The 27,510-nt window shown below is 44.6% G+C and overlaps 2 protein-coding genes across 2 annotated transcripts in view; one reads left to right on the top strand and one right to left on the bottom strand.

Annotated features, from left to right (window-relative positions):
* Positions 1–27,510, top strand: part of PIN4 (peptidylprolyl cis/trans isomerase, NIMA-interacting 4) — a 53,336-nt gene that overhangs the window by 11,786 nt on the left and 14,040 nt on the right. The window lies entirely within an intron of this gene.
* On the bottom strand, positions 1,950–27,344 carry ERCC6L (ERCC excision repair 6 like, spindle assembly checkpoint helicase). The gene is made up of 3 exons (XM_044234463.1): positions 27,278–27,344; positions 21,887–22,032; positions 1,950–6,579 (listed from the first exon to the last, which is right to left on the bottom strand). The coding sequence occupies exons 2-3, from the start codon at positions 21,952–21,954 to the stop codon at positions 2,940–2,942; spliced, it is 3,708 nt and encodes a 1,235-aa protein (XP_044090398.1). The 5' UTR covers positions 21,955–22,032; positions 27,278–27,344; the 3' UTR covers positions 1,950–2,939.

Here is a 27,510-nt window from a genome sequence, read left to right as displayed (position 1 = left end):
ATCAAGTGTCCGTTGGAAATAAACTGAAGATCCATCAATAAATGATAAATGATATACCCATTCAATAAGATATACAGCTGTGTTAAAAATTAACAACTATGACGCAGAACAGGGTGTATAGTGTACTATCATTTGGGTAAAAACCTATATATACATATGTGTACTTGTGCTTGTCCATACATAGTGGGTCCTTGGGAGTAGCAATCCAGAACTGGGGGGCTGGGGTAGGTAAGAGACTTTATCTCATACCCTTGGATCAGGGCTCTTCATCTCTTTTGTGCCATGGAGCCCTTAGGCAGTTTGCCTTCTCAAAGTTGCTTTTGAGTAAAGTAGGGGCGCCTGAGGGGCTCAGTTGGTTAAATGTCTGCCTTTGGCTCAGGTCATGATCTCAGGGTCCTGGGATCTAGCCCCACATCAGGCTTGCTGCTCGGCAGGGATCCTGCTTCTCTCTGTGCCTGCCACTCCTGCTTTTGCTCTGTCAAATAAGTAAAATCTTAAAAAAAAATAAAATACGTAGGATTACAAAAGATACCAATTATACTGAAACAGTAATCTAAACACAGTTGACCCTTGAACACAGATTTGAACTGTGTGGGTTCACTTACACAGATTGGGGTTTTTTTAAAATATTTTACTTATTCATTTGAGAGGGAGAACTAGAGCATCAGAGGCAGAGGGAGAGGCAGATTCCCCGCGGGGCAGGGAGCCCAACATGGGGCCCAATCTCAGGACCCTGAGATGGTGACCCAAGCCAAAGGCAGACGCTTAACCATCTGAGCCACCCAGGCGCCCTGTTTTGTTTTTTTCTTTGACAAACATAGTGTAGTACTATAAATGTATTTTCCTTATGACTTCCTTAACTTTTTCTCTAGCTTACTTTATTGTAGGAACACAATATATAATACAGATAACATGAAAAATACATTATTCAACTGTTTGTGTTATCAGCAAGGCTTGAGGTCAATAGTAGGCTACTAGTAGTTAATTTTTGAGGCATCAAAAGTTGTATGTAGGGGCACCTGGGTGGCTCAGTGGGTTGAGCCTCTGCCTTCAGCTCAGGTCATGATCCCAGAGTCCTGGGATTAAGCCCCACATCGGGCTATCTGCTCCGTGGGGAGTTTGCTTCCCTCCACCCCCCACCCCGCCTGCCTCTCTGCCTATTTGTGATCTCTGTCAAATAAATAAATAAATAAAATTTTAAAAAAAAGTTGTATGTAGATTTTCTACTGTGTGGAGAGGTTGATACTGCTGACACCCCCGTTGTTGAAGGGTTAACTGTAGTTTCTAAACTTTTTATATACAATTCATATATTTATTGATCGACTTTTAAAGATTTTATTTGACAGCAAGATAGAGCCAGAGAGCACAGTAGGAGGAATGGCAGAGGGATAAGGAGAAGCAGGCTCCCTGCCTAGGGAGCTCGATGTGGGGCTTGATCCCAGGACCCTGGGACTATGACCTGAGCCAAAGGCAGATGCTTAACTGAGCCACCACGGCGCCCCCAACTAATACATTTAAATTATATATATATATCTCATCTCAGCAAAAAAGATATGTGTGTATATATATATATATGTGTGTATATATACATACATATATATACACACACATATATATATGACACATTTTCCTGAGTTCTGTGTGCTATTCTAGCAAATTACTGAATCTGAAGTACAGTCAGGGGAGTCCTCAATTTGTAGCCATCCTGGACGGAAGTATGGATGACAGGGGGACCCAGTACTAGCAACTGGCATCAGAAGCAAGGGCAGTTTTATGAGAGTGAGCCTTTAAACCTGTGGAATCTGACCCTAACTCCAGGTAGTGTCCAAACTGAGTCGGACTGTGGGACATCCAGTGGCTCTCTGCAGAGAACCAGAGAGGCTGTTTGGTTTGGAAAACCTCCACCGATTTGGGGTCTGAAGTGTCGTCAGTAAAAACAGCTCAGTACATTCAGTGCAGTAAAGACAGTTTATTATAATGTTCCACTAGGTAACACATGGTTTAAAGAAGAAATCCATTTCACTCCCTGCTATGTGATCTTGGGTGGGTCACAGCCACATTGAGCCTTAGTTTCCTCAACTAAATCAATGTAAATGCCACTGTCAAACTCAAAGGATGATGGCGAGGATTAAACAAGAAACCCGTGTAGAGTACCCAGTACACAGGAGGTACCCCACAAATGCTAGTTCCGGGTCTTGAGTACGGGGTGCAGAGTGCTACACTGGGCTGGGGTTTCTGAGAGGCAACCAAACTCCTTCTCAGACCACCACCCAAAGACACAATGCACTGGCCTGGGACAGAGCACAGTTGGTGGTGAGTGAAGAATGGCGAAGTTGACGGCAAAGTGACTCCAGAGTAGGGTGCCAGGGAGAACAGAGCCTAGCCCCAGGGACCCGAGCCCAGCCTTCTGCTGTATGGGCATGAAATAGCACGGTAATAAGCCAGTCTTAGATTTAGAATTCTAGTAAGCTCCTGCTTCAACTCAGGAACTTCTGTATGCCTTTGCTTGTGCCATCTCAGCGAAAGAAAGTGAATGGAAAAGGAAACACTTGAGGAGAATAACTTTACTGTTCTTATCTGGACAGAAGGGACCCCTTCCAAAATAAAATTAAGAATAGCCAGAATAACTTCACAAAAACTTTTCTAGATATAACGGAGTTGAGTGTATCGAGTGTGTCTAAAAGAAAAAGGTTAAGACTGTTCAAGGAAAGTGGTATTAACCTAGTGTTCAGAATTCCAGAATGTATGTATGGAACGGGGGAGGTAGGAACGAGTACAGGGTAAAGGCTGAATGTACAGAACAGTTAAAAAAAACAAAACCTTGCTTTTCAAGACCTCTCTCACCTCAAGCCTAAATGCTTCATGCTCCCCAAGACCCCAGTCACAGGAATGCACGCATTCACACTCAGCATTTCACTTTACCAACATACAGGTTAGTCTCAGGTTTTATTGAGTTGCTTATACAAACTTAACGTCATGAGCATGACTTCCGGGTCGGCACTTTTTATGTCAAGCGCTTTCACGAAGCAGTTTAGGGCCTCCTGTATTTGCCCACGCTCTTTCAGTTCTTTCCCACGGACTACAAGAGTCTCGTAGTCAGTCCCAGACTCTGCTGCCTCCTTCTGGGGAGAATCACGCGACTGCCCACTGGACAAAGGCTCGGGGTCACCAGGAGGGCTAGTTAACCGGCTGGACTCGTTCTCTGAAGGCAGCGTTTCACCAGGAGGCCCTTCTGTGCTCTCTGAGGCTTCGCCACTGCTCTCCTCTGCTCCTTCCTTGGAATCACCTGCTGCAGCCTCTGTTCCACTGCTGCTGTCAGGCTCTTCCTCCATATCCTCCACGTGATCTAAAACCACATTGACAAGAGACCTCCTAGAAGCCAGGGATCGTCTAGGGTGGAGGGACTTACTTACACTATCAGGGATGTTTGGTGAGAAGAACCTTCCTGAGGGACTGATGTCACTTTTGGGAGTCGAAGCATCGAACTGTTTCATAGGTAAGAACAGAAAGGGAGAGGTGGTGAGTGCATCTGTGCTTGAAGTATCTTTAAAAGTATTGTCTTCATCTTCACCATCTGAAATGATCCTTCTGGCTTTCCTTCTGCCTCTCACGTTACCCACTACTTCTTCCGGCTCGTCATCGGTCTCCAAAAGATCCACACTGAGATGTGCTTTGTCCCACTCAAGCTCTGCCTGAGAATGTGCTGCAGAACCACACAAGCTCTTTTCGTCCTCAGCGTGCTGCGAAGACTGCCTGGAAAGATTTTGTCTGCTGTCTGCAGAGTCTTCTAAAAAAAGATTGAAATCACATGCATACTGTGATGAGGAGGCTATACGTTCCTCTTCCAACTTGGTCACATTTGCTTGAGTGTCCTGCAGCACACTGTGGGATGCTGACAAGTCGCCATTGGCTCTTCTGATTACAGATGTGTTAGGTTCTGTTTGACTTTCAAGGGTCATGGGACTCACGGGCCAGAGGTTGCAGTGTGGTAATGTCTCAGCAGCGTTTGGTTGCTTTGGATCTGGTCCCAGATCAGCTCCAACTGCTTTGCTCGGTGTTAAGTTAAAATCTCCCAGAGGGTTCTCTTGCAGCGTCCCCCGTGTTGGCCCCTCTCGCAATGCCTCCGTTTGTAGAATCATTCCCAACGAGTTGGTCCAGATTTCATCTACACTCCCATAACCCTCAGGTAAAGCAGCTACAGAACCAGCATCGGATGTCCTTTCGGGGGGGTGACTACCGTCTTGTGAGACGGTAACATTCATCTTTATACTGGAGATGTCTTGATTCTCACTCTCTTCAGGCAGATCATCAATGATGACACTCGCCATTTGGGAACTGATTTCTTCTTCCTGGGTATGATAAGTGGGTAGAAGTAGTGAGTGTCGAGGCTGCAGTTTATTCAGTTCAGGGCATTTATTCTTCATTTGAGAAGGGAAGAGGGGTTCTGTCAGCCAAGTCCCCTCATTTCCAGCTCTTTGTCTTCCGGTTAAAAGCTCTATATTTTGAGACTCTAATTCCACAAGGAACTGAGCTTTCTGAACCCTTTGTTGAATATAGTGGGATTCTTCAATCATGTCGAGCTCTTCTTTAACAGACAGATCACGTGTGTACATCAAGTCATGGTCTGAGATTCCAGCTATCCCCAAAGAGTGCAGGTAGGCAATATGTTCATCCAGTATCTTATCAGATCTCCTCTGGGCAGCATGCAAAGATTGAAGCTGCAGCTGGGTTGCAGAGTGCTGAAAATCCTCAATGGTGAAGAGCTCTCTTAATTCTTGTTTCGTAAAATACCGGAAAGGGTTCTTCTTGTCGCCAGTAGTTTGCCTTATTAGTGAGTCCTTGAAAACCTGTCTTCTGTATATTTTTTCCTCTACAGTCCCACAAGTAATCAGCCTATAAACTACAACATTTTCCTTTTGGCCAATTCGGTAGACTCTGTCCACAGCTTGAGCGTCAGTTGCAGGATTCCAGCTCGGGTCAAAAATGACCACTCTGGTTGCTGCAGTCAGTGTTAAGCCAACACCACCTACCTGAGTGGTAAGCAGAAAAACAGAGTACTCTCTATTTTGCTGGAATAAGTTAATTCTTTTTTCTCGTTCCACAAGATGAGTAACTGTCCCATCGAGTCGCAGTATCTTAAAGTGCCGATTCTTTAGCAGGTGTTCGATGATGTTCAGAATCTGTCTTGACTGGGAAAACACCAGAGTTTGATGCCCTTCATCTCGCAGTCGCTTCAGCAGCTCTATCAGAAATATCATTTTTCCAGATTCTTCCATCAGTGCATCATCAGTTATCTGATCAATGTGGCCCACATCTGAGGAATCTTCCCCTTCATTTTCACCTTGAACAGAGAATTGCACAGACCCTAAATTCAACAAATGACAAGCCCGTGCAGAGAGCAGCCTAGGATGATCACACAGCTTCTTTAAGACACCTAGCTCAGCCAGGGGTGAGCGTGTCTCCATTAATAGCTCCTTGATATGATCTAGAGACACAAATTTCCTGTATATTTCTTCTTGTAAAGGCACAAGACGTATCCAAATAATAAAGTCATTTTTCCTGGAAAGAGAGGGCATTTCACAAATGGCACCAACATCTGGATTCTCTGCACTAAGTCTGACCTCTGGGGTGCTTGACTTTTTCTTTTGTACCTCTTCTTTTGTCCTCCTGAGAAAATAGGGTTTTATGATTGCCATCAAGTTTTCAGATATTTTAAATCCTAAGGCTTTTTCCCCTGGGGTAGCATCCTTCTCGCGTGCTCTCGTAATAGGATTTTCATACTCCATCTTAAAAGTTTTTAATGTTCCTAGCAGGGACCCTTGACAAGCAAAATCAAACAGGGACCACAGTTCTTGTAAATTATTCTGGATTGGGGTTCCTGTGAGGAGGATGCGATTCCTGGCAGGGACAGCGCGAGCACATATCGCTGACTTAGTGGATGAGGTTTTTATTTTATGTGCTTCGTCAAGGATGACATAGTCCCACACAAACTCTTGGCCATTCAAGCTTGAAAGCTGCTGCCAGTTATTGATTAGCATTTGGTACGTGGTGATAATGACACCATTCCTTTGCTGAATCCGACTGAGGTTTCTGGTACGTTCATCCTTACTCGGACCGTGAAAGGTTTTGACTCTCATTCCTGGAGTCCACTTAACAAACTCTTTTATCCATGTGCTAATGAGATTAGTTGGCATAATGAGCAGCACGTGATTCACAAGTGTAGCATCAAACATACCAGAAAGGAAAGCAATGATTTGAACAGTCTTCCCTAATCCCATATCATCTGCTAAGATGCCTCCTTTTCTTCCATCCCTATATAGGCTATAGAGGAAAGCTACACCTTCCTTCTGGTGCTCAAATAGTTGGTTGTGCAGTTCTCGATAAAGCAGCAGGCCAGAGTTGCACACATCTGTGAATTCATCATCTCCATGTTCTGCCAACTCCTCCAAGGCTTCCTGTATTTTTTGGATTCTGCTCATCACCTTTTCATTGGGGAAAATGTCCTTTGCCAAATTGAAAAGTTTAAAAGCTTCTTCCAGATCCCCATTCTTAGTTGCTTCTTTGGCCTCTTTCACATATCTGTTTAAAAAAAGGTAAATAAAAGATATAGATAAAGATATAGGGAGAGAGAGATTAGAGAGGAAGAAACAGATTGAACATTCAATCTAAGAACACTTTAGGGTCCATTTTGGAATCAGAACTGCAGTTGGGCTTTTAATATCCTCAATTCAGGATGGGAAAGATTAGCACAGAAGATGCCAATGAAAGCTGACATCACTTAAGACACACACCCACCAGACACCGCCAGCAACAACTTCAGGCACTGCTTGTGAGAAACGTATGTGCAAAGGTTATTGGTTCCATGGTATTTAAGAAAAAATGCCACCCATAATAAGTATGGAGTGATATTTTCTTGTAAAATCAAGCAGCCAACCCAAATCGTGGGAGCATGGAAACGGGAAAGATACCTGGGCACTCATTTCTCAGTCCTTATTTCTCCGGACCTCTGGGATACATTTGACAATCAAGATCATTCCCTCAAAATTCCCTCCTTCCACTGGATTCCTCTAGATTCCTCCTGGTTTCCTCCCCCATCACTGGCCATTTCTTCTGTGTCCTTGGGCTCCTATTCTTCCAATAGGCCTGGCCCTTCTCATCCTTTTACTTTCTCTTCTGGCTTTCCACCCCCACCTAATGTGCTCATGAAATCACTCTCCCCATTCCAGGGCTTGCCCACAAACACTAGTCTAGACCCACATTCCAGCTGCCTTCCAGACATCTCCACTTAAAAACATCTCAGAGGTACCTCAAGTTCAATTAATCCCAAATTAAACTCATTATTTCCCCTCTAAAAACATGTGCCCCCACCATTTATGTGGTAGTAAGTTGACACTACCATCAACTTAGATGTACAAGCTAGAAATCTGAAGATCATCCTTGACTCTAATTCACATGAGTCATCCTTAACCCCTCCCCTCTTTTAATCACCCCCTCCCACAGCCAAACAATCCCCAAACCCTACTAACTTTATCTCCCAAGTATAACCTGTGCCTCCATCTCCACTACTACTACTGTCGTTCAAGTCACCATCACCTCTGACCTGGGTAATGGCAACTTCCTATCACTGATCTCTGTACATCCACTCTTGGCCCCTCTAATGCATTCTCTATACAGCAGACAGTGATACTGTCTTAAAATGTAAAAGAAATCATGTCACTCCTCTGCTGAAAATTCTCCAGTGGTTTATAGTGAACTGATGCTGAAAGGATACCAAAATAATTCACTGAGGAAAGAATAGTCTTTTTGACCAATTATCATGTGCAAAAGGATGAAACTGGTTCCCTACCTCACACCATACACAAAAATTAATTCAAAATGGATCAAAGATCTAAATATAAGAGCTAAAACTACAAAGACCATAGAAGAAAATATTGGCATAAATCTTTTCAACCTTGTATTTGGCAATGCTTTCTTAGATATGATGCCAAACACACAAGGAACCAGAAGAAAAATAAATTGGGCTTCACCAAATGAAAAACTTGTGTTTCAAAGGATACCATCAAGAAAGTGAAGACAGGGGCGCCTGGGTGGCTCAGTGGGTTAAGCCGCTGCCTTCGGCTCAGGTCATGATCTCAGGGTCCTGGGATTGAGCCCCGCATCGGGCTCTCTGTTCTGCGGGGGGAGCCTGCTTCCTCCTCTCTGCCTGCCTCTCTGCCTACTTGTGATCTCTGTCTATCAAATAAATAAATAAATAAATAAAATCTTTAAAAAAAAAAAAAGTGAAGACAACCCAAAGATTGGGAGAAATATTTTTGAATCATGTATCTGATAAAGGATTTAGACCTACAACATATAAAGAAATCTTACAACTCAATAATTAAAAGACAATTAACACAAGGGCATCTTGGGTGGCTCAGCTGGTTAAATAACTGACTCTTGATTTTTGGCTCAGGTCATGATCTCAGGGTGGTGAGATGGAGCCCTGTGGCAGGCTCAGCAGGGAGTCTGAGATTCTTTCTCCCTTGGCCCCTCCCCCACTCATGCACACACACTCTCTAAAATAAATAAATCTTTTTAAAAAGACAACACAATTTAAAAATGGGCAAAGGATCTGAATAGACATTTCTCCAAAGAAGATCTACAAATGGCTAATAAGCATAACATAATGCTCAACATCATTAGTCATCAGAGAAATGCAAACCAAAACCACAATGAAATATCCACTTTATGCCCATGAGGATGACTAGAATAAAAAGGCAAGGAAATACCAAGTTAGTGACAATGTGGAAAAATTGGAACTCTCATGATGCTGTTGGCGGGAATGTAAAATGGTACAACTGCTTTGGAAATCAGTTTGTCAGTTCCTCAAAAAAGTTATACATGGAGGAACACCTCAGTGGTTCAGTGGGCTAAGTGTCTGCCTTCAGCTCAGGTCATGATCCCAGGGTTGAGTCCCACATTGGGCTCCTTGCTCAGCAGGGAGTTTGCTTGTCCCTCTCCCCATAACTCATGCTAATGTTCTCCCTCTCTCTCTCTCTCTCAAATACATAAATAAATAAATAAGAACTGAATAATTAAGTAAATGAATGGTGGATAGTGGAAGCCAGGCTTCTCACCTGTTAGAAAGGAGAAGCAAGAGGAGACAGAATGATCCATGTGGTAATGGATCAGAGTTAGAGACATCAGTATAAACCCAGGTTTTAACACAGAAACAGATGGTTACACGGAGAATATTTACAGTGGTCTATATACAGAGATTAGTATACACATGTATTTCCTTGCTGTCAGGTGAGAGGGCCTAGAAGCATGGAAACCCCAGTAGCAACAAGTGCGCCTAGTACCCAGATCTTGTTTTGTTTTTTTTTTAAGCTTTTATTTATTTATTTGACAGAGAAAGACACAGTGAGAAAGGGAACACAAGCAGGGGGAGGGGGAGAAGGAGAAGCAGGCCTCCTGCCGAGCAGAGAGCCCAGGACCCCGGGATGATAACCTTAGCTGAAAGCAGACGCTTAATGATTGAGCCACCTGGGGCACCCCCAGATCTTGGTTTCTAATACCATTCTCCAATAAAAGAACGTGGGCTCCTTGGAAAAAGGACCTGGGCTGATTGTAGGACTGTGGCAGGAAATATGTCAGAAGAGCCTGGGGCATCTTGTAGGGTCAGAAAGTGAGGAAGTGCTCAAACAACCCCCCACAATGATGTAAGTCTGGCAGAGACACAGGAGCCAAATGAAAGCACTCCCAGTGGTCAGAGCTGGAATAACCTGAGCAACAAAATAAAGTAGTATTCGATTAGAACCCAAAATATAAAATAAATGAATCCACAGTGTTAAAAATGAGTGAACAAAAAAAGAGACAAATCTCTGCCCTTAGGGAGATGAAGCATGACTCCTATTCCTTAAATTTGTCCTGCATACTAACATCCTCCCAAAAAGCACAGAGTGGGGGCGCCTGGGGGGCTCAGTCGGTGAAGTGTCTGCCTTCGGCATGATCCGGGGTCGTGGGATTGAATCCCGCATCCGGCTCTCTGCTCAGCGGGGAGCCTGCTTCTCCCTCTCCCTGCCCCTCTCCCTCCTTGTGCGCTGTCTCTAACAAATAAATAAAATCTTTAAAAACAAAAAAGATAGTGTGGAAAGTTATGGTGGGGCGGGGGGGGGGGGGAAGGGCACAACAAGTACCTTTAAAGAGAAATCTGGCAAAAAGTAACTCAGCCCAGTGATTACAGTCAACATCAACAATCATCTATCCCATTAACAGTATGTGCCCCTGATAACAATTTGATGAGAAGGGCACTTTATTTCTGTAGTCTTTGCCCACAAAACCAAAAACCCCAGTCTAATCATGACAAACAACGACAAATCCCAATTGACAGAACATTCTAGAAATACCTAACCAACAGTCCTCAAAACTGTCAAGGTCATCAAAAACAAAGTCCAAGAATCTGTCACAGACAAGAACCTAAGGAGACAGATGACTGAACGTAAAGTGGTGTCTTAGATAGGATGCTGGAATGGAAAAAGGACTTACATGAAACTATGGAACTCTAAAATGATGGGTTTAGTTAATAATAATGTATTGGTATTGGTTCACTGACTGTGATTACTGTACCATACTAATGTGAGATGTTAACAAGAGGGTAAACTGGGTGTGGGCTACGTGAGAACCCTCTGCACTTTACCTGGAATATTTCTGCAAATCTAAAACTACTCTAAAATTACCTTTACTGGGGTGCCTGGGTGACTCAGGGGGTTAAAGCCTCTGCCTTCGGCTCAGGTCATGATCCCAAAGTCCTGGGATCGAGCCCCGCATTGGGCTCTCAGCTCGGCAGGGAGCCTGCTTCCCTTCCTCTCTCTCTGCCTGCTTGTGATCTCTCTCTCTCTCTGTCAAATAAAATCTTAAAAAAAAAGAAATTTAAAAAAATTTTAAAAATTACCTTTACTTGGGGCAATCTGAGTGGCTCCATCAGTTAAATGTCTGCCTTCGGCTCAGGGCATGATCCCAGGGTCCTGGGATTGAGCCCCGCATCAGGCTCCCTGCTCAGAGGGGAGCCTCCTTCTCCCTCTGCCTGGCACTCACCCTGCTTGTGCGCTCTCTCTCTCTCTAACAAACAAATAAATAAATAAATAAAATATTTTTAAAACATAAATAAAATTACCCTTACTTAAGCCCCCCTCCCCACCAATCTATCTGTGTTATCTGCCTGAACTTGAGAGTAGGGATAGGGATCAGGTTTTAGAGCACTCAGGGAAAGCCAAGTGAATGAAAGAGGAAGAGGAGGAAAAGAGAAAGAAAAGAGCTTGCTGGCTGCCAAGACTCTGCTATTCCTTCTGTGGCAGGTCAGCTGCCCACCTCCCCAACTCTGCTGGGCTACAGAAATAAGTTACATTCCCTATTCTCTGCTCTTGAACCTGAGGGCATAGCGGTAACCACTGGACTCCTCCATGTTGGTGCCAGCCCCTGAACTTGTTCTCTGCTCTCCCTTTCCTCCCGGCCCTTCCCACCTGCTGGGTGCCTTCACCTGGCCAACCGGTCTTCTGGCTTGTTTGTGGTTCAGAGCTTGAAGGAGAAAATATGTCATTTTTTATTACTATTAGATTGTTTCCAAATCCCTCAACTGGTAACCTACGCAGTATCCTGAACCCCTGTGTAGGCTGGGCCTCTAACCCCAGCCAGACCTCCTCCCCAGAAAGTCAAGCACTGCCCATGAACCCCAACTCTGGGCCTGACTCTCCAAAATCATACACCAACCTTTTAAATGGCAACTGTCTGCCTAGACTTCTTACCACCAGCCTAAGACTCCTATTGCTGGGCTCTACCCATTCTCTGGCATTCCCACATTTGTCAACCTTCTGCCTGAAACACAGAAGGTGCCTATTACCACCACTTTCTGATTGCACCGAACCCGTCAGCCAAGCTGCTTCACAGTCCCTGTTCCACTGGAGTTCGTGGGTCTAATACAACATCTCAGCTCTTCCCCTCTACCCTGTCTGCTCCACCAATGAAGTCAGACCCAGGACAGTATTCTTACCCTATAATGGAACTGGTGGGGGGATGAAATCTGCCTATTACAGCATCACCCTGGATATCTGGTTATTTACAAGACTACAGTGTTTTCTGTAATACAGTTTGATTTAGCCACTCAGCCTCTGATCACTTCCATTTTTCAAGGCTTGAAAGAAAGAATGTCATTTTCTACTGCTAATGCAATCATGTGTCCATCTCTAACACACAGGATGCCTAATGATCTGGAGTACTTAACACTTCATGGGATCAAATTTTTTCTTCTCCAGAATCACTCCCCTGTTCTTCTTGGGCATGGCTGGAGAGAAGCCAGGCCTGCTTGGGAGCCAAGGGGACAAGGGAAGAGTAACCAGTTCAGGAGAAAGAAACTCCTCTCAAGCAGAACAAGGAGAAAAACAGTGCCAGAGTATGGAAGAAGGCCAGTTTTTATTTTCATTTACCAACTTCCTAACTACTTAAAGGTCACTTAACACATGAGGTTCCGATATGTTAAAGAACTACTGAGATGCAAAACTGTCAACCCAACTGTCATTGTCCCTACAATAAAACAAAATCTTTATATTTTCATGAGTATACCTGAAATTACATCCCTAGAACATGATTCCCTTTAAGGATCATTTTAAAGGATATACAGAAAGATTATATAGAGTCAAATACCAGGTTCTGGAGGGTCCTTCGGAACATTCCCTATGATATTATTCTGGAATATGATGGGATATGGAACCGAATGCAAAGACCCAAACCCAGTAAAACTTTGCTTCACATGCAAAGCAACTGAAGTTGTTCTTTTTTTTAAGACTTTATTTATTTATTTAATAGAGAGAGAAACAGTGAGAGAGTGAACAAAAGCAGAGGGAGTGGGAGAGGGAGAAGCAGGCTACCCACTCAGCAGGTAGCTTGATGTGGGGTTCGATCCCAGGACCCTGGGATCATGACCTGAGCCAAAGGCAGACTCTTAATGACTGAGCCACCCGGGCACCTCTGAAGTTGCTCTTTGTTTTCTAACCTATCTAACTTGGATTTTTATGGGATCTCTCCTGATTTTTAAATGGTAACCAATGCATAAGTTTTGTGTTTTAAGATTTTATTTATTTATTTGACAGAGATCACAAGTAGGCAGAAAGCAGGCAGAGAGAGAGGGGGAAGCAGGCTCCCCATTGAGCAGAGAGCCTGATGTGGGGCTCAATCCCAGGACCCTGGGATCACAACCTGAGCTGAAGGCAGAGGTTTAACCCACTGAGCCACCTAGGAAGCCCCACCGATGCATAAGTTTTAAAAACACTGGGCACAGGGTGCCTAGGTGGCTCAGTCAGTTAAGTGTCTGCCTTTGGCTCAAGTCATGATCCTGGGTCCTGGGGTCAAGTCCCACCTTGGGTTCCCTGCTCATCGGAGAGTCTGCTTCTCCCTCTGCTTCTGCCACTCACTTTCCACTTGTGCTCTCTCTCTCAAATAAATAAATAAAATATTAAAAAGAAAAAACACTGGGCAAAACAAATAAAACTTATCTCTGAACATGGCTCATGGGCTGCCACTTTGTGACCTCTGGCTTATTTTAGCTAGAAGTGCCATTGGCTTTGGCTGGTTCTCTCCAAATGCTTCCTCCTAAAAAATAGTAGGCCTGTGGCTCTTTGGATAGGAGCCTACACAAGATTTGGTTTGGAGCTTAACATTGTCCTTCTAGGGCACCTGGGTAGCTCAATTTGTTGAGCGTCTGCCTTTGGTTCAGGTCATGATCCCAAGGACCTGGGATCAAGTCCCTCATTGGGCTCCTTGCTTGGCAGGGAGTCTGCTTCTCCCTCTGCCCTTCCCCCTGCTTGTGCTTTCTCTCTCTCCCGCAAAATACGGATAAATAAAATCTTAAAACAAGCAAATAAAAACAAGACTGTCCATCTACATATTCTGTTTCACCTATAAGACCAATCACTTAAAGAGAGTTTCCTATAAAGTAAAACCTTTTATATAGTAGTTTTTACTATAGAAAAAGGTTTTCTATAGTATTCATTATCTGTGTCACTAGCTTTGGATTCCACAGATGAGAACTATCTGGACCAAACCACATGGTCCCAAAGAGATCCAAGATTCTCTGTGCTCTTTCAGGTCCTTTATATCCTGCCATACAGAGACTGCAAACAGGCAGGGAAAGCAAGACTGATTTCCAAGTGCGTAAAGGCAAGCAGGGATCTAGTCCCGCTCTTCTGTTACTCAGACCTGAAAATTTTGGTTGAACGGGGCAAATATGCTTCTGCCAGAATACACAGGAAGACAGCATCCTCTTACATGTTAACATGCCCTCAGAAAGCAGCTGAACTTGCTGGCTAATTACTCTGGAAAAAAACAGCTAATTAATAATTATGTCAAAACCAAAATTATCTTATTTTTCTGGCCCAGCAGATGTGCTTTGGCACCCAGATGGATCATACTAGCCAATGGTCCTCAGCAGGAAATGGCTTCATCATTTGGAAGAGCATTTGGAGGCTCACATCCTGACCGGCCCTTTCAGATAATCTAACTAAAAATGAAAAATTCTCCAGGAACAATAGTATGTTCTTTTCAAGGAGGGACAGACCTTCAGTACTTCTAGTCCCCAGACTACCAGCCCAAGGTTATCTGGTTAACCACTGCATTGTAGTGCAAAACTCTGGGGCTTCAAGCAAGTACTTATTCCAGAATTTGAACAAACCTGGGCTTGTTTGGAAAGAAGTCCTGAACCCTCAAGTCTGTCTTCAATTCACCTTCAGGCCACCTCAGTGGGAAAGCAGACAAGACCTTCCATTAAGATGAAAACAAAAATCTAAAAACCATTACCTAGGTGATGGTTGCAATAATAATTCATTATATTGAATTTTTGTTTTATACATTTTCCTATATATATCTGGTATTTCAGAACGAGAGTTGTACAATGTTACTTGCCAAAATACAACTGAATTTGAATATTGATCTCATATCTTGCAAAAGTGCTGAACTCGCTTATTTGCTCTTATTTTTCTTTTGTGGATCCATTAGGGCTTTCTACATAAAAGTTCATGTCATCTGCGAATATAGATAGTTTTATTTCTTTCTTTCCAATCTGGATGCCTTTTATTCCTTTTTCTGGCCTGTTTGCCCTGGATACAACATCTATTATAATGTTGAATTATAATGTTGAATAGAAGTGGCGAGAGCAGACATCCTGTCTTGTTCCTGACATAAGGATGGAAAGCTCTCAGTCTTTTACCATTGCTAGCTTCGAGTTTCTGGAGACACCTTTGATTAGACTGAGGAAATTATTTTTGTATTCCTAGTTTGTTGAGTTTTTATTAAAGGGTGTTATATTTTCTTTTTTTTAAGATTTTATTTTTGATTTGAGAGACATGGAGGGTGGGAGGTGGGGGGAGAGTGAGTTCGTATATGAGCAGAGGGAGATAGAGAAGGAGACTTCCTGCTGAGCAGAGAGCCCCACACGGGGCTTGATCCCGGAGTCCCGGAATCATGACCTGAGCCGAAGACAGACATTTAACCAGCGAAGCCACCCAGGGTACCCCCCAAATATAGCACCCCGCCAGGTGCTATATTTTCTCAAATGCTTTTTCATCACCCATTGAGAAGAACATATGGCTTTGTCCCTTAGTTCTGGACAAGTTTGCTCCACCTACTATAAAGCGAAGAGTCAGGTAAACAGTTGGATACAGTTCAGAAGAGGTCAGGACTACAGAAAAAAATGTGAAAATTCTCAGCATAAAGATGGGATTTAAAGCCATGAACTTGTATCAGATCACCAATGGAAGGAATATAATTATAAAACAAAGGAATATAGTTACAAAACAACAAAACGTGGTACTCCAAACAACACTGCAGCAATAAAAACATTTACAGAAGAATTACGGCTCATGAATACAAAAGCAATGATTAAGTTAGAAAATCATCACTTTGCGGTGCCTGGGTGGCTCAGCTGGTTAAATGAGTGCCTTTGGCTCAGGTCATGATCCCCAAGTCTCAGAATCAAGTCCCGCATAGGGCTCCCAGCTCCATGGGGAGTCTGCTTCTCCCTCTGACCTTCCCCCTTCTCATGCTCTCTCTCTCTCAAATAAATAAAGAAAGAAAATCACCACTTTGTAATTTCTAATGAAATAACTCATTAGGGCAATGATTATCAATGGATGAAAAGTTAATGGGGAATGGAGTGACCACAGGATGCCAAAGTATCCCCAACATAGCATTTATTCATCATAAGGGGGGAATGCAGCTTTGCAAAGGACCAATCAGCCTGTGACCACCTGAAACCACCGACCTATCTTAATATTACTAAAAGTAGGGATCTCCGACATTATATGCTTCCCGATACGAAGCAATAAGTACACAGCCTCACCTTTGAAATATTCATTCCAAAAATATTGACCCTTTTTTTCCCCTCCAGAACTGCTTTTTTTAAATTTTATTTATTTATTTGACAGACAGAGATCACAAGCAGACACAGAGGCAGGCAGAGAGAGAGGGGAGAAAGCAGGCTCCCCGCTGAGCAGAGAGCCCGACGCGGGGCTCGATCCCAGGACTCTGGGATCATGACCTGAGCCGAAGGCAGCGGCTTAACACACTGAGCCACCCAGGCGCCCCCAGAACTGCTTTTAAAAGTTTGTCGTAAGGTAGAATTGATGATGCAACATTCTATTAGTTTCAGGTGCAAAACCTAATGACTCAGTATTTGGATATATTGTGAAATCATCACCACAATAAGTCTCGTTAATGTCCATCACATAGATAATTATAGAATTTGTCTTCTTGTGAGAACTTTTAAGATTTAGCAACTTTCAACTATGCAATACAGTGTTATTAACTACAGTTATATGATTAACTATATAACCATGCGATATATTACATATCCATTACTTATTAATTTTATAACTGGATATCTGTACCTTTCACTCCCTTCCCCCATTTTGCCCATCCTCTGGACCTCCATCTCTGGCAATCACCAATCTGTTCTCTGTATCTATGAGCTTGTGGTTTTTTTTTTTTTTTAAGATTCCACATACAAGTGAGATCATATGGTATTTGTCTTTCTGTCTTACTTTACTTAGCATAATGGCCTCAAGGTCCATCCGTGTAGTCACAAATGGCAAAATTTTATTCTTGTTTTAGTGCTGAATAATATTTGTGTGTGTGTGTGTGTGTGTGTGTGCGTGTGTGTGCGCACGTGTGTAGAGCACATTCCTTTATCCATTCCATCCAGCCTTTAAATTTAAATTACAGGAGAGAGGGGCGCCTGGGTGGCTCAGTGGGTTAACCCTCTGCCTTCGGCTCAGGTCATAATCTCAGGGTCCTGGGATCCAGCCCCATGGCGGGCTCTCTGCTCAGCGGGGAGCCTGCTTCACCCCCCTCTCTTTGCCTGCCTGCCTGCCTACTTGTGATCTGTCTGTTAAATAAATAAAATATTTAATAAACAAACAAATAAATAAATAATAAATTACAGGAGGCAGAAGAACAAGCTAATGACATTACAAGGTATTCATAAGACTAATTCAAATCATTGGCATAGAAATAAAAAATAGAAATATAAATTTAAAAAGTCAGTGGGATACCTGGGTGGTTCTGTCGGCTAAGCGTCTGCCTTCGGCTCAGGTCATGATCCCAGGGTCCTGGGATGGAGCCTCACATCAGGCTCCCTGCTCAGTGGGAAGCCTGCTTCTCCCTCTGCCTGCCGCAACCCCTACTTGTGCTCCCGCTCACCTGCTTGCTCCCTCTCTCTCACAAATAAATAAATTAAACTAAAAAAAAGAGAATTTGAAGGATGGAGTGCTGTGATGTCTGAGAATTTATTTTTGTAAGATTTTATTTATTTATTTGATAGCGAGAGAGCACAAGCACCCAGGCACCCCAAGAATTTACTTTAAAGTACATTAGACCAAAAGAAGTGATGCTGTGAGGAGGAATTAGCAGAATCTGAGAAGCAGCAACCTGTAAGGTAAGAAGAAAATCATAAGAATCAGGGGTCCTAGAAGCCAAAGGAATCAAGCATTTCATGGAGAAGTGAGCAACACTGTCAAATACTGCTAGTAAATCAAGGAAGATGAGGATTACGCAGTGACCATTCAATTTATGAACTCATTAGTGACCTTGACAAAATCAGTTTGAGTAGAGTGAGAGAAGAAAGTGGGTGACAGAGAATTGAGAAAGAGAGCAGTGGATGGGTGACGGCAAGAGAGTATGGCCAACAGAGTACAAACAAATGGGTGACAGAGAGAGTGACAAAGGCAGTGAGTGAGAGACAAAAGGTGGGCAACATAAGACAGAGGGCAGGTGACAGAGATAAACAGAAGGCGCATGACTCCACCGGTCATATTTTATTGCTTCTCAGTTCCAAATTCACCCCTCAATACCTGTTCTGGGATAACGGACAGAACTCCTTTAAGCAGCTCCCCTGTACAGCGAACACGATGTTCATCTTTCTCAGTAGAGGGCGCCTGAGGGACGCTGCAGGAGGAAGGGGCTGTCCTCCATATGCCAGCTGCAGCAGCACAGTGGGCCACGGGGTAGCCCGCGACTGCAGGCCCAGAATACACGGTCCCTCCATGACCCTGACACCTCCACCTGGCCTGGCGATAACCTTCTTGCAGCCCTCTCACATGGACACCAGCTCCCCCAGCAGCCTGCCTGTGCCTTGCACCCCCACCTCCCCTGCCCATACACACCAAGACTTGCTGATGGCCCACTCACCACCTGCATTCCAGAAGGTTGCTTCCTGCAGGGCCGGGGAACGCAGACTAACTCTGGCCTGGGCCAGCCAGAGCACTGTTCTACAGTACAGTGGGCTGAACGACACTTTCTCCCATGAGGTCTGAACCTCAGCCTTGGGGTGGGGGAGCCCCTTCCAAGTTTGTCCTGCCTTGGGCATGCTCCCTTAGCCCAAGGACACCATAGAGAGTTTCCTTATTTCTTACAGTCACTCATTTATTCGTTTAAGATTCTATATATTGAAATGCCTGTTTTAATATGCTGTCTGGTTTCTACCTCCTGACTGGACCCAGAACTGAAAGCAAAAGAGGGCATGTGAGAATGAAAAGAGTGGGTGACAGAAAGAAAGTAGATGACAGGGATAAGGGGGGGTAACAGAATGGGTAAAAGACAGAGGTAGAGAGTGGATAATAGAGATCATGGGTGACAGAGGAAGGGGGAAGGCACAACAGTGGGGAGGATGACAGAAACAGAAAGAGGGTGGGATGGCAGAGAGAGTAAGTGGATGAGACAAAAGGGACAACAGTATGGGCAGGTAGATAATAGTGTCGATAGAAGGTGACAGGAGAGAAGGGGGCAACAGAAAGATGTGGTGGGTGACAGAGAGACAATGGGAAAGAGGGAGCCAGAAAATACGAGTGTCAGAGAGGGAGACTGAGTGACAAAGGTGGGTGATACAGAAGGAAAGGTAATGGGTAACAGAAAGAGACAGTACAGAAATGGGGAGAGGGGGAAGGAGGTGGCAGGGGGCATCACCAAGGGAGAGGATGACTGACACTGAGAGTATGTGACAGAGTCACTGTGTATGGCAGAAGATGAAGGTATGTCAAAGGGGACACATGTATGCAGACAGTGTGTGAGAGCAAGTTTCAAAGTTTTCTTTCATCTCTTAGGCAGGAGGGGCAGAGAGCTGAGGACAGAGGGACAGCAAAGGAAAAGATGAGAGAGGGAGGAGGACAGGCAGAAAGACTGTGAGAGGAGTGTGCCAAGGACAATGAGGGGTAAAGAAGGTAGAGAAGGCGATGCTTTGTGCAAGGGGCTCTCAGCATCAGGCAGATTTGGAAGAGGACAGGAGAGACTGAGAAAAAAAATAGGAGAAATAAAAGAGAGATTGTGAGGTGATGGGTCATGAAAGATAGAGAGGCTATGAGGGCAAAGTGAGACTGTGAGAGCAGAAGATGATGACTGTGGGGCACCCAGTGGCTCAGTCAGGAAAGAGCACATGAGAGTAAGTAAGAGACAGGTGCCCATGTGGGAGGTGGTGTCAGAAAATTAGTGCACTGACTAGCTGGGGGTTGGGGGAAAGGAATGAAGGGAGCTGAAGGGCTTGATCCTTATTATTTCCCCCTTTTCCAAATTGAGTCTCAGAACAGTTAATTGATTCATTTGAGGTTTCCCAGCTAGCAAGTGGCAGAGCCATCATTTGAACCCCAAATGGCCTAGCTCTAAAGCTAGTACTCTACCACACCACACTGCCTCACTGTTTCCCCCAAATCTTCTTTAAAGAAGTCTTGTAACACAGTCCAAAGATATGATTTGACTCCTCTGTAAGGAAACCTTTTCGCTTTTAACAGTCTTAAAGCATACATTTATTGAAAGGGAGACAGAACTGTTTCACTGTCCCAATGTGTTTCTTTGTACCACATTAAAATTGAAAACTTCTGTGCATCAAAGGACACTACTAACAGAGTGAAAAGGCAACCTAAAAATGGGAGAAAATATCTGTAAGCCATTTATCTGATAAGGAGTTAGTATCCAGAATATATAAAGAAAAAACAACCCACCTGACTAAAAAATGGGCAAAGGACTTGAATGGACATTTCTGCAAAGTCATACAAATGGCCAATAAGTGCATGAAAAGATGCTCAACATCACTAATCCTTAGAGAAATGCAAAAAAAAAAAATCCCAATGAGCTACCACTTCATTATCATTAGAATGGCTAGTAACAACCACAACAAAACCAGAATAGAACAAGTGTAGATATTGGAACACGTGTACACTGTTGGAGGGAATGTAAAAAGGTGCAGCCACAATAAAAGACCCTAAAAAAGTTAAAAATAGAATTACCACTGATCCAGCAATCTCACTTCTGGCTAGATCTCCAAAAGAACTGAAAGCAGGATCTCTAAGGGATATTTGCACCCCACGTTCAAAGCAGCTGTTCATAACAGTCAAGAGATGAAAGCAACACAAGTGTCCGGCACGGATAAATGGATAAAGAAAATGTGACTTGTGCATACAAGGAAATATTATTCAGTCCTGAAAAGGAAGGAAATTCTGTCACAGACACAGTATGGATGAACCTTGGTGAAATTATGCTATGTGAAATAAACCAGTCCCCAAAAGACAAATATCATATGATTCCACTTGTAGGCGGTCCCTAGAGTCAAATTCAAGGGGACAGAAAGTAGAACGATGTTTACCAGGCCCCAGAGAGCAGGGAGTTAGAAGTTAACAGGCAGTTTTAGTTTTGCCAGATGAAGAGTTCTGGAGATGGATGGGTGATGATTTAACAACAGTACTAATGTATCTAATACCACTGAACTGTATGCTTAAGAACGGTGACGACGGTAAATTTGACGTTGTGTCTGCTTTATCGCAACTTTAAAAAAAAGGTTTAAATCTCATTCGCACATCACCCCACCCCCACCCTTAGCCATATGGTGAACGTTCACTCATTCTTCAACACCAACGTCTCCTCCTCTTGTGGAGCCGTAGTTGGCCACTTCCTCCTTTACCCTTACTATGCCTTGCCCATTATACCTCTTGCAGCACTTATCAAATATTATAGCGATTGTTGGTTTACTTATCCCTTTCCACTACCAAATGATAAACAATATGGGGGGCAGGGTCAATGTTCTACTGATCTGTGTAACCCCCAGGCCTGGTGTTTGTACTGTAACGAGTCGAGAAAGGCTTGATGGGTGGAACTTCTGGCTTTTAAGAGTGCTATTTGGCAAAACAAAAAAGGGGGGGGGCATCGGGAGGCTACCCAGGCTTTCTATTTAGAAATCTGAACAAATTCCCACGCCCTACTCGGGGAACGCGAGGGCGCGTCTCACCAGGCTCCAGGCCGCTGGGAGGGTCCGAGGGCTTCCCACCCCAACTCCCGGCCGGGGCCTGCGAGCTAGACCCGCCCAGCGGCGCAGACATACCTCTGGTAAAGGGCGGCCTGCTCTGGAGTTAAGGCCGCAGCTTCCACAAACCGTCCAGACGCCTCCATGACCCCCGGGTTGAGTTCCAGGTAAATCAGCAGGCAATTGAATTTCGCTCGCTCCCGCCCTACGCATGCGCTGTGCGCCTGGAGGGGGAAGGCGAAACCAACTGTCGGCCTCCGAGCAGGCCAATCCGCAGCGCTGCGCTCGCGCCAAAGCCTGAGCCCGCCCACGAAGGTCGCGCGCCTGCGCCTATGCTTCCTGGAACTCAGAGGTGGTCGCGGCCCCAGCGGAGAGGTTTGGAGTTGTGTCCTCTAGTCTCTCGCGTTTTTAGTCCAATACAAACCGTGCTTCTGCACATTTGTGCGTGTGCTGTCCTCGTGAGGGAAAATGCCTGATATGATCGCAGTCATTTTAGTGGCCCCCAGAGACCTTCTCCATACCCTGCTCCCCCAAATAGCCTTCATTCCATGCTCTCCATTGCCTGGCGGGGCGCACGCTTTGAAGTCAAACACCCTGGGAGCCATGGTCTCCGTGACTTAAAACTCACACTGAAGGTCTTCAAGAGCCAAGCCAAAGTTCTTATTTAAGAAATTAGTAGTGCCCCAGGGTCCTGGGATCGGGTCCCGCATCGGGCTCTCTGCTCGGCGGAGAGCCTGCTTTCTCCTCTCTCTCTGCCTGCCTCTCTGCCTCCTTGTGATTTCTGTCTGTCAAATAATAAATAAATAAATCTTAAAAAAAAAAAAGAAAAAGAAATTAGTAGTGCAAGGGGCGCCTGGATGGCTGAGTGAGTTAATGCCTCTGCCGTTGGCTCAGGTCATGATCCCAGAGTCCTGGGATCGAGCATCCGGCTTTCTGCTTGGTGGGGAGCCTGCTTCCTCCTCTCTCTGCCTGCCTCTCTGCCTACTTCTCCCTACTTGTGATTTCTCTCTCTCTCTCTCTCTCTCTCTGTCAAATAAATAAATAAATAAATAAATCTTTTAAAAAAAGAAAGAAATTAGTAGTGCTGTAACTTACACATGGTCACCATTTCTTTAGAAGCTCCAACTAGGATGCAGTCATTTTGAAACAGAGCTCAGAGCCTGGGGCAGGAAACCCTATAACTGAGTTTAAGTGGTGTCCTGGGGGGATCCTAAATAGCAGGTTGTGAGCCCACAAATATTGCCCTTCTTATACTGATAAAAACATGGACACTGTGATTCTTCAAACATTAACATTCAGTGTTTGAAAACTCACCTATTGACCCAGTCATGCCCACCCCAAGTCCAGAAGACTTTAAGCTTTTTTAAATTTTGTATATCATTGGGAGTTTAAAAAGAGAGCTTCTAAAAAGAGAATATGGGCTATTTTCCTGTTTCACGTTACCTTACGGCATATTTTCATATGGCGTTAAGCCTTCTGTTAAGAGGAGTTTCCGTTAAAGGAAAGAAAGAAAAGGAAAAGAAAAGAACAAAGAAAAAAGTGGGGTTTTAGTATACTATTCTCCCCATTTTCAGACATGAAAACTGACTTTGCCTAAGTTTTCAGAGCTGGGAAACGGCAGAGCCACAATTCAGTACCAGGTCTATATGGACAAAAATCAGTGCTCACTCACCGTGTCCACTGCCTATTGCTGGAAAGAAATGGACAGAGTGGGAAATGAGGTTGATGAGGCAGTGGGAAGTAGGTTTGTGAGAGAGCTTGTTTACCCTGTTGAGGGGTTTGAATCACTTCTTTTCCTGGAGGCAAGTTTGGATAGGGGTGGGTGGAGCATGTAGGTGCACTGGGTACCCAAAGTATGAGTGTGATTAGAAGAAGGGCTGGTGGGGAGAATTCCATAGAAAGGGGAAAAAAAAGAGATGGGAGCATGAAAATCTTCATCACCAGTCCAGGGAAGTCTATCTCCAGTTGTCCTTTGGCTCAGTGTCCACCATCATCGCTTATATATCCTTGGAACAGATGAGAACTCAAAATGAAGCAGAGCGAAACCCTGATTACTGTCTTAGGCAGCTGCCCTTCTGTGGGCTGTGGAGAAAAGCTAGAAGGAACTCCCTTAGGAGCCAGGCTAGCCCCTCCCTGCTTCTCATCTGTCAGTCATCTCCAAAGGCTCTGAATATTAGGAAGAAAGGACCAACCTTCCAGCTTGCCTGCCCTTAGGCTTCTGGATTTTCTCCGTGCCATTTTCACACAGCCAGAGGACTTCCCCTTCTTTAAACCCACTAAGTCCTCCAACCTTCTTTCCCTCTCCCTCAGTCCCACAGTCACTTCCTTTGGACCCTTCTCACTGCCTTCCAGAGTCCCAGCTCTCACCAGGGGGTGCCAATGACCCAGGAAACTCACCACCCTGGACTCCTAGTCCTCCTTTGTAAAAGGTCACATACATTCACAGACCGGAAAAAAGCAAGACGGTGGGGGAGGATTTAGAGTGGATAAATGGAGAAAATGAAGGAGAATCAAAATAATAGTTACTACTATAACAGGCCCTGTTCAAAGCACTAAACTTACATTAATTCTCTTGGCTGTTCCTCATTTCACATCAACCCCAGAGTGACGGTTCCCATTCCCCCAGCAACTCTCAAGGGGATGGAGTTTAAAAAGCCTTCCCTAATTATTGTTATTTGTTTAAGTGTGATAATGGTATTATATTTTTGAAGCCCTTACCTGCTAGAGAAACATAATGGAGTATTTTCAGATAAAATTAGATGACATCTGGAGTTTATATTAAAATACTCCAGGTGGGAGAAAAATGAGAGGAGGAAAGATGAGCAATGAGTGGCAAAATGTTGATAATTGTTGAAGCTTGTTACAGAGGTTCATTATCCTCTTCTCCCTACTCTGCCTGTTTGAAATTTTCCATACTAAAAATATTTTTAAAACTTTGCTATCTAATCTGCAAATAACACTGAGCCACCTGTACTCAAAGACCGGAAATAAGATAATGAGGGAGAGTTCAGAATGGGTAAATGGAGGGAGGGATGGGGCAGAATCAGAACAATAGCTATTACTAATATAACATTTCAGTGCCAAGCCTTGTTTCTACACAGTTTACATATATTACGTCTTTCCAGCCTCACAACAACCTTGTTCGGTAGTGTATGCTATTATTACCCACCCTTTATAATAAGGAAACTGAGGCACAGTAAGATAGAATAACATATACAAGTGTACACTGCTTGTGGGTGGTAAAGCTGGGTTCCAAACCCAGCACTCTGGTTTTTGGCTTTTTGATTCTTTTTTTTTTTAAGATTTTATTTTATTTATTTATTTATTTAAGAAAGAGAATGCTCAAGCGTGCAGGGGAAGGGCAGAAGGGGAGGGGCAGTGGAAGAGGGACAAACAGACTACCTCCTGAGTGGGGAGCCTGACGTGGGGCTCAACGTGAGTCAAAACCAAGAGTCAGACACCCAACAGACTGAGCCACCCAGGGGTTCCTTGACACTTTGCTGTTAAACATGATGCAAGTTAGATGTAGAAAGCAGATGATGGGTGAAGATAAGGGCTCATTCACCCATGTACTTATTCATCCATTTAATAGATATGTATTGAGTCTTCACAAGATGGCCAGGCAAGCATCTGGGTGCCAGGGATACAGTAGTGAGCAAAACAGACTTGTTCTTGCTGTGAAAGAGTTTGGAGTTTGATGGGATTGGGGGGTGGTGCTTGAAATAATGATCATGCAGGCATGTGGAAAATTACAAACCACGATGAGGGCACAGAAGGAGAGCTCCAGGGAGTTCTGAGAGCATATGATGAAGTACCTGGCCCAGTCTGAAAGGGCTGAGAAGGTCTTTCTTTCTTTCTTTTTTTTTTTTTTTAAGATTTTTATTTATTTATTTATTTGTCAGAGAGAGAGAACACGAGCAGATAGAGAGGCAGGCAGAGAGAGAGAGAGAAGCAGGCTCCCGAGCAGACTGCCGAGCAAGGAGCCCGATCCCAGGACACTGGGATCATGACCTGAGCCGAAGGCAGCTGCTTAACCAACTGAGCCACCCAGGCATCCCAAGAAGGTCTTTCTGAGGAAGTAACATTTGAGCTGAGAGCTAAAGGATAAGGAGGAATTAATGGGACAAAAAAAGGGAAGGGAAAAGCATTTCAGGCAGAGCGAAGAGCGCAACCAAAGGCCCTGGAGCAGGAGAGAGCTCGATACACATGAAGAACTGGAGAGGCTAAGGCGGTGGGAGCAAAGCCTAGAAAGCTAGAGTTGGAAGGGCTTTTTGAAGTCCAGTGCAATGTCACAGGTGAGAGAAGTGCCCCTGGGAAAGAATGATCCAAAGTCACACCCTGAATCAGTGGCAGAAACAGGACTCAACCTAGGTTTCTTGACCTCCAGCCCAGTGCTCTTTTCCAGCACAGATCATGGCTTTCCTGCATATAAGGAGAAGGGAGGTAAACTGGGTGTCAGCACAACATTGCTCACTGGGACAGAGAGTGGCAGAGAGTGTTTTTGGAGATAGGTATAAATAAGCAAATGAAGTCTTCATGGGCAAGGAGACCAAGGGTGAGTGAGTTTGGAGCCAAAGAAGAGGGAAGTAATTTAGAAACAGGAAGAATTTAATGTGTGACTCCCAGATCCCTAATTAGGCTTTTCTCCCGCTATTTCTAGCAAGGGTTCTAAAGTGGATGGGATTTGTGGGGGGAGGGTTGGAGAAGAGTACTGAGGCTGAGGTCCTTGGCCCCTCATTTGAGGGGAGGGGAGGATGCTCCGGCTCAGCGGCCCAGCTGCGAGTCATCTCCAGCTCTGCCAGCAGGGGGAGCTGGAAACCGAGCTTCCTAAGAATGGCGGCTGGCTTGGCTGGCGGCTGGCCTGGCCCCCCGCCTGGAGAAATCTTCATGGAAGCTAGTCAAGTCAGTCCAACATGCTGTGGAAATGACAGGAACTGAGGGGAAAGAGGGAGCCAAGAGTTGGGATTATCCACAGGGTCTTTGCACTAAATTGCAGTCTTTGGTAAGTGCCTTCTGAACCTGCCTCCTGGGGTTTCAGGAGAAGCAGGCAGGCACCTAAGGGTAGAGAATCATTTGACAGGAGAAAGCTGCTGCATGAAACATGGCCTTCTAACACTCCTTTTGGACTACATCATCCATTCCCCAAACCTCACAGTTCTGTCTCTAACCTCATCCTTTTCCTGAGTCTCAGACCTAAATGGCCAACTGGCTGCAGGGACGTATCTTCCCAGAAGCTTAAACTCGACATGGCACTGAACTCATCTCCCACCCTCCCCGAGTCTTGTTCCCTCAGTATCCCTCATTTCCGTGAACAGCACTGCCACCACCACCCCCAAATCATTCAAGTCAGAAACTGGGAGGCATCTTTTCAGATCCTGTTGGCTCTACCTCCAAAATATAACCAAAACCCAAACACTTCCCTTCATCTCCTCTGTCACCGTTCTGGTCTATGGCATGGTCATCACTCACCTGGCTCACTGCAATAGCTTCTTGACTTTCTCCTTGCTTTTCTTTGTGCCCGCTCCCCACTGTTTCTGCACCCAGAAACCAGAGTGATCTTCCAAAGACCGATCTGATCATGTCATGGCACTGTCTAAACCCTTTGAAGCCTCCTCCTTGCCCTCCAAATCAAGTCCTGCCTCCTCACCGTGGCTTTCAAGGCCTTCCAAATCTGGCTCCTGACTGCTTCTCCAGCCTTATGA

This window comes from Neovison vison, chromosome X, assembly GCF_020171115.1.
Source record: "Neovison vison isolate M4711 chromosome X, ASM_NN_V1, whole genome shotgun sequence".
In the NCBI taxonomy this organism is placed as follows: domain Eukaryota; kingdom Metazoa; phylum Chordata; class Mammalia; order Carnivora; family Mustelidae; genus Neogale; species Neogale vison.
Note: the sequence above shows the minus strand (reverse complement) of the source record. Positions and strands in the feature narration are given on the sequence as shown.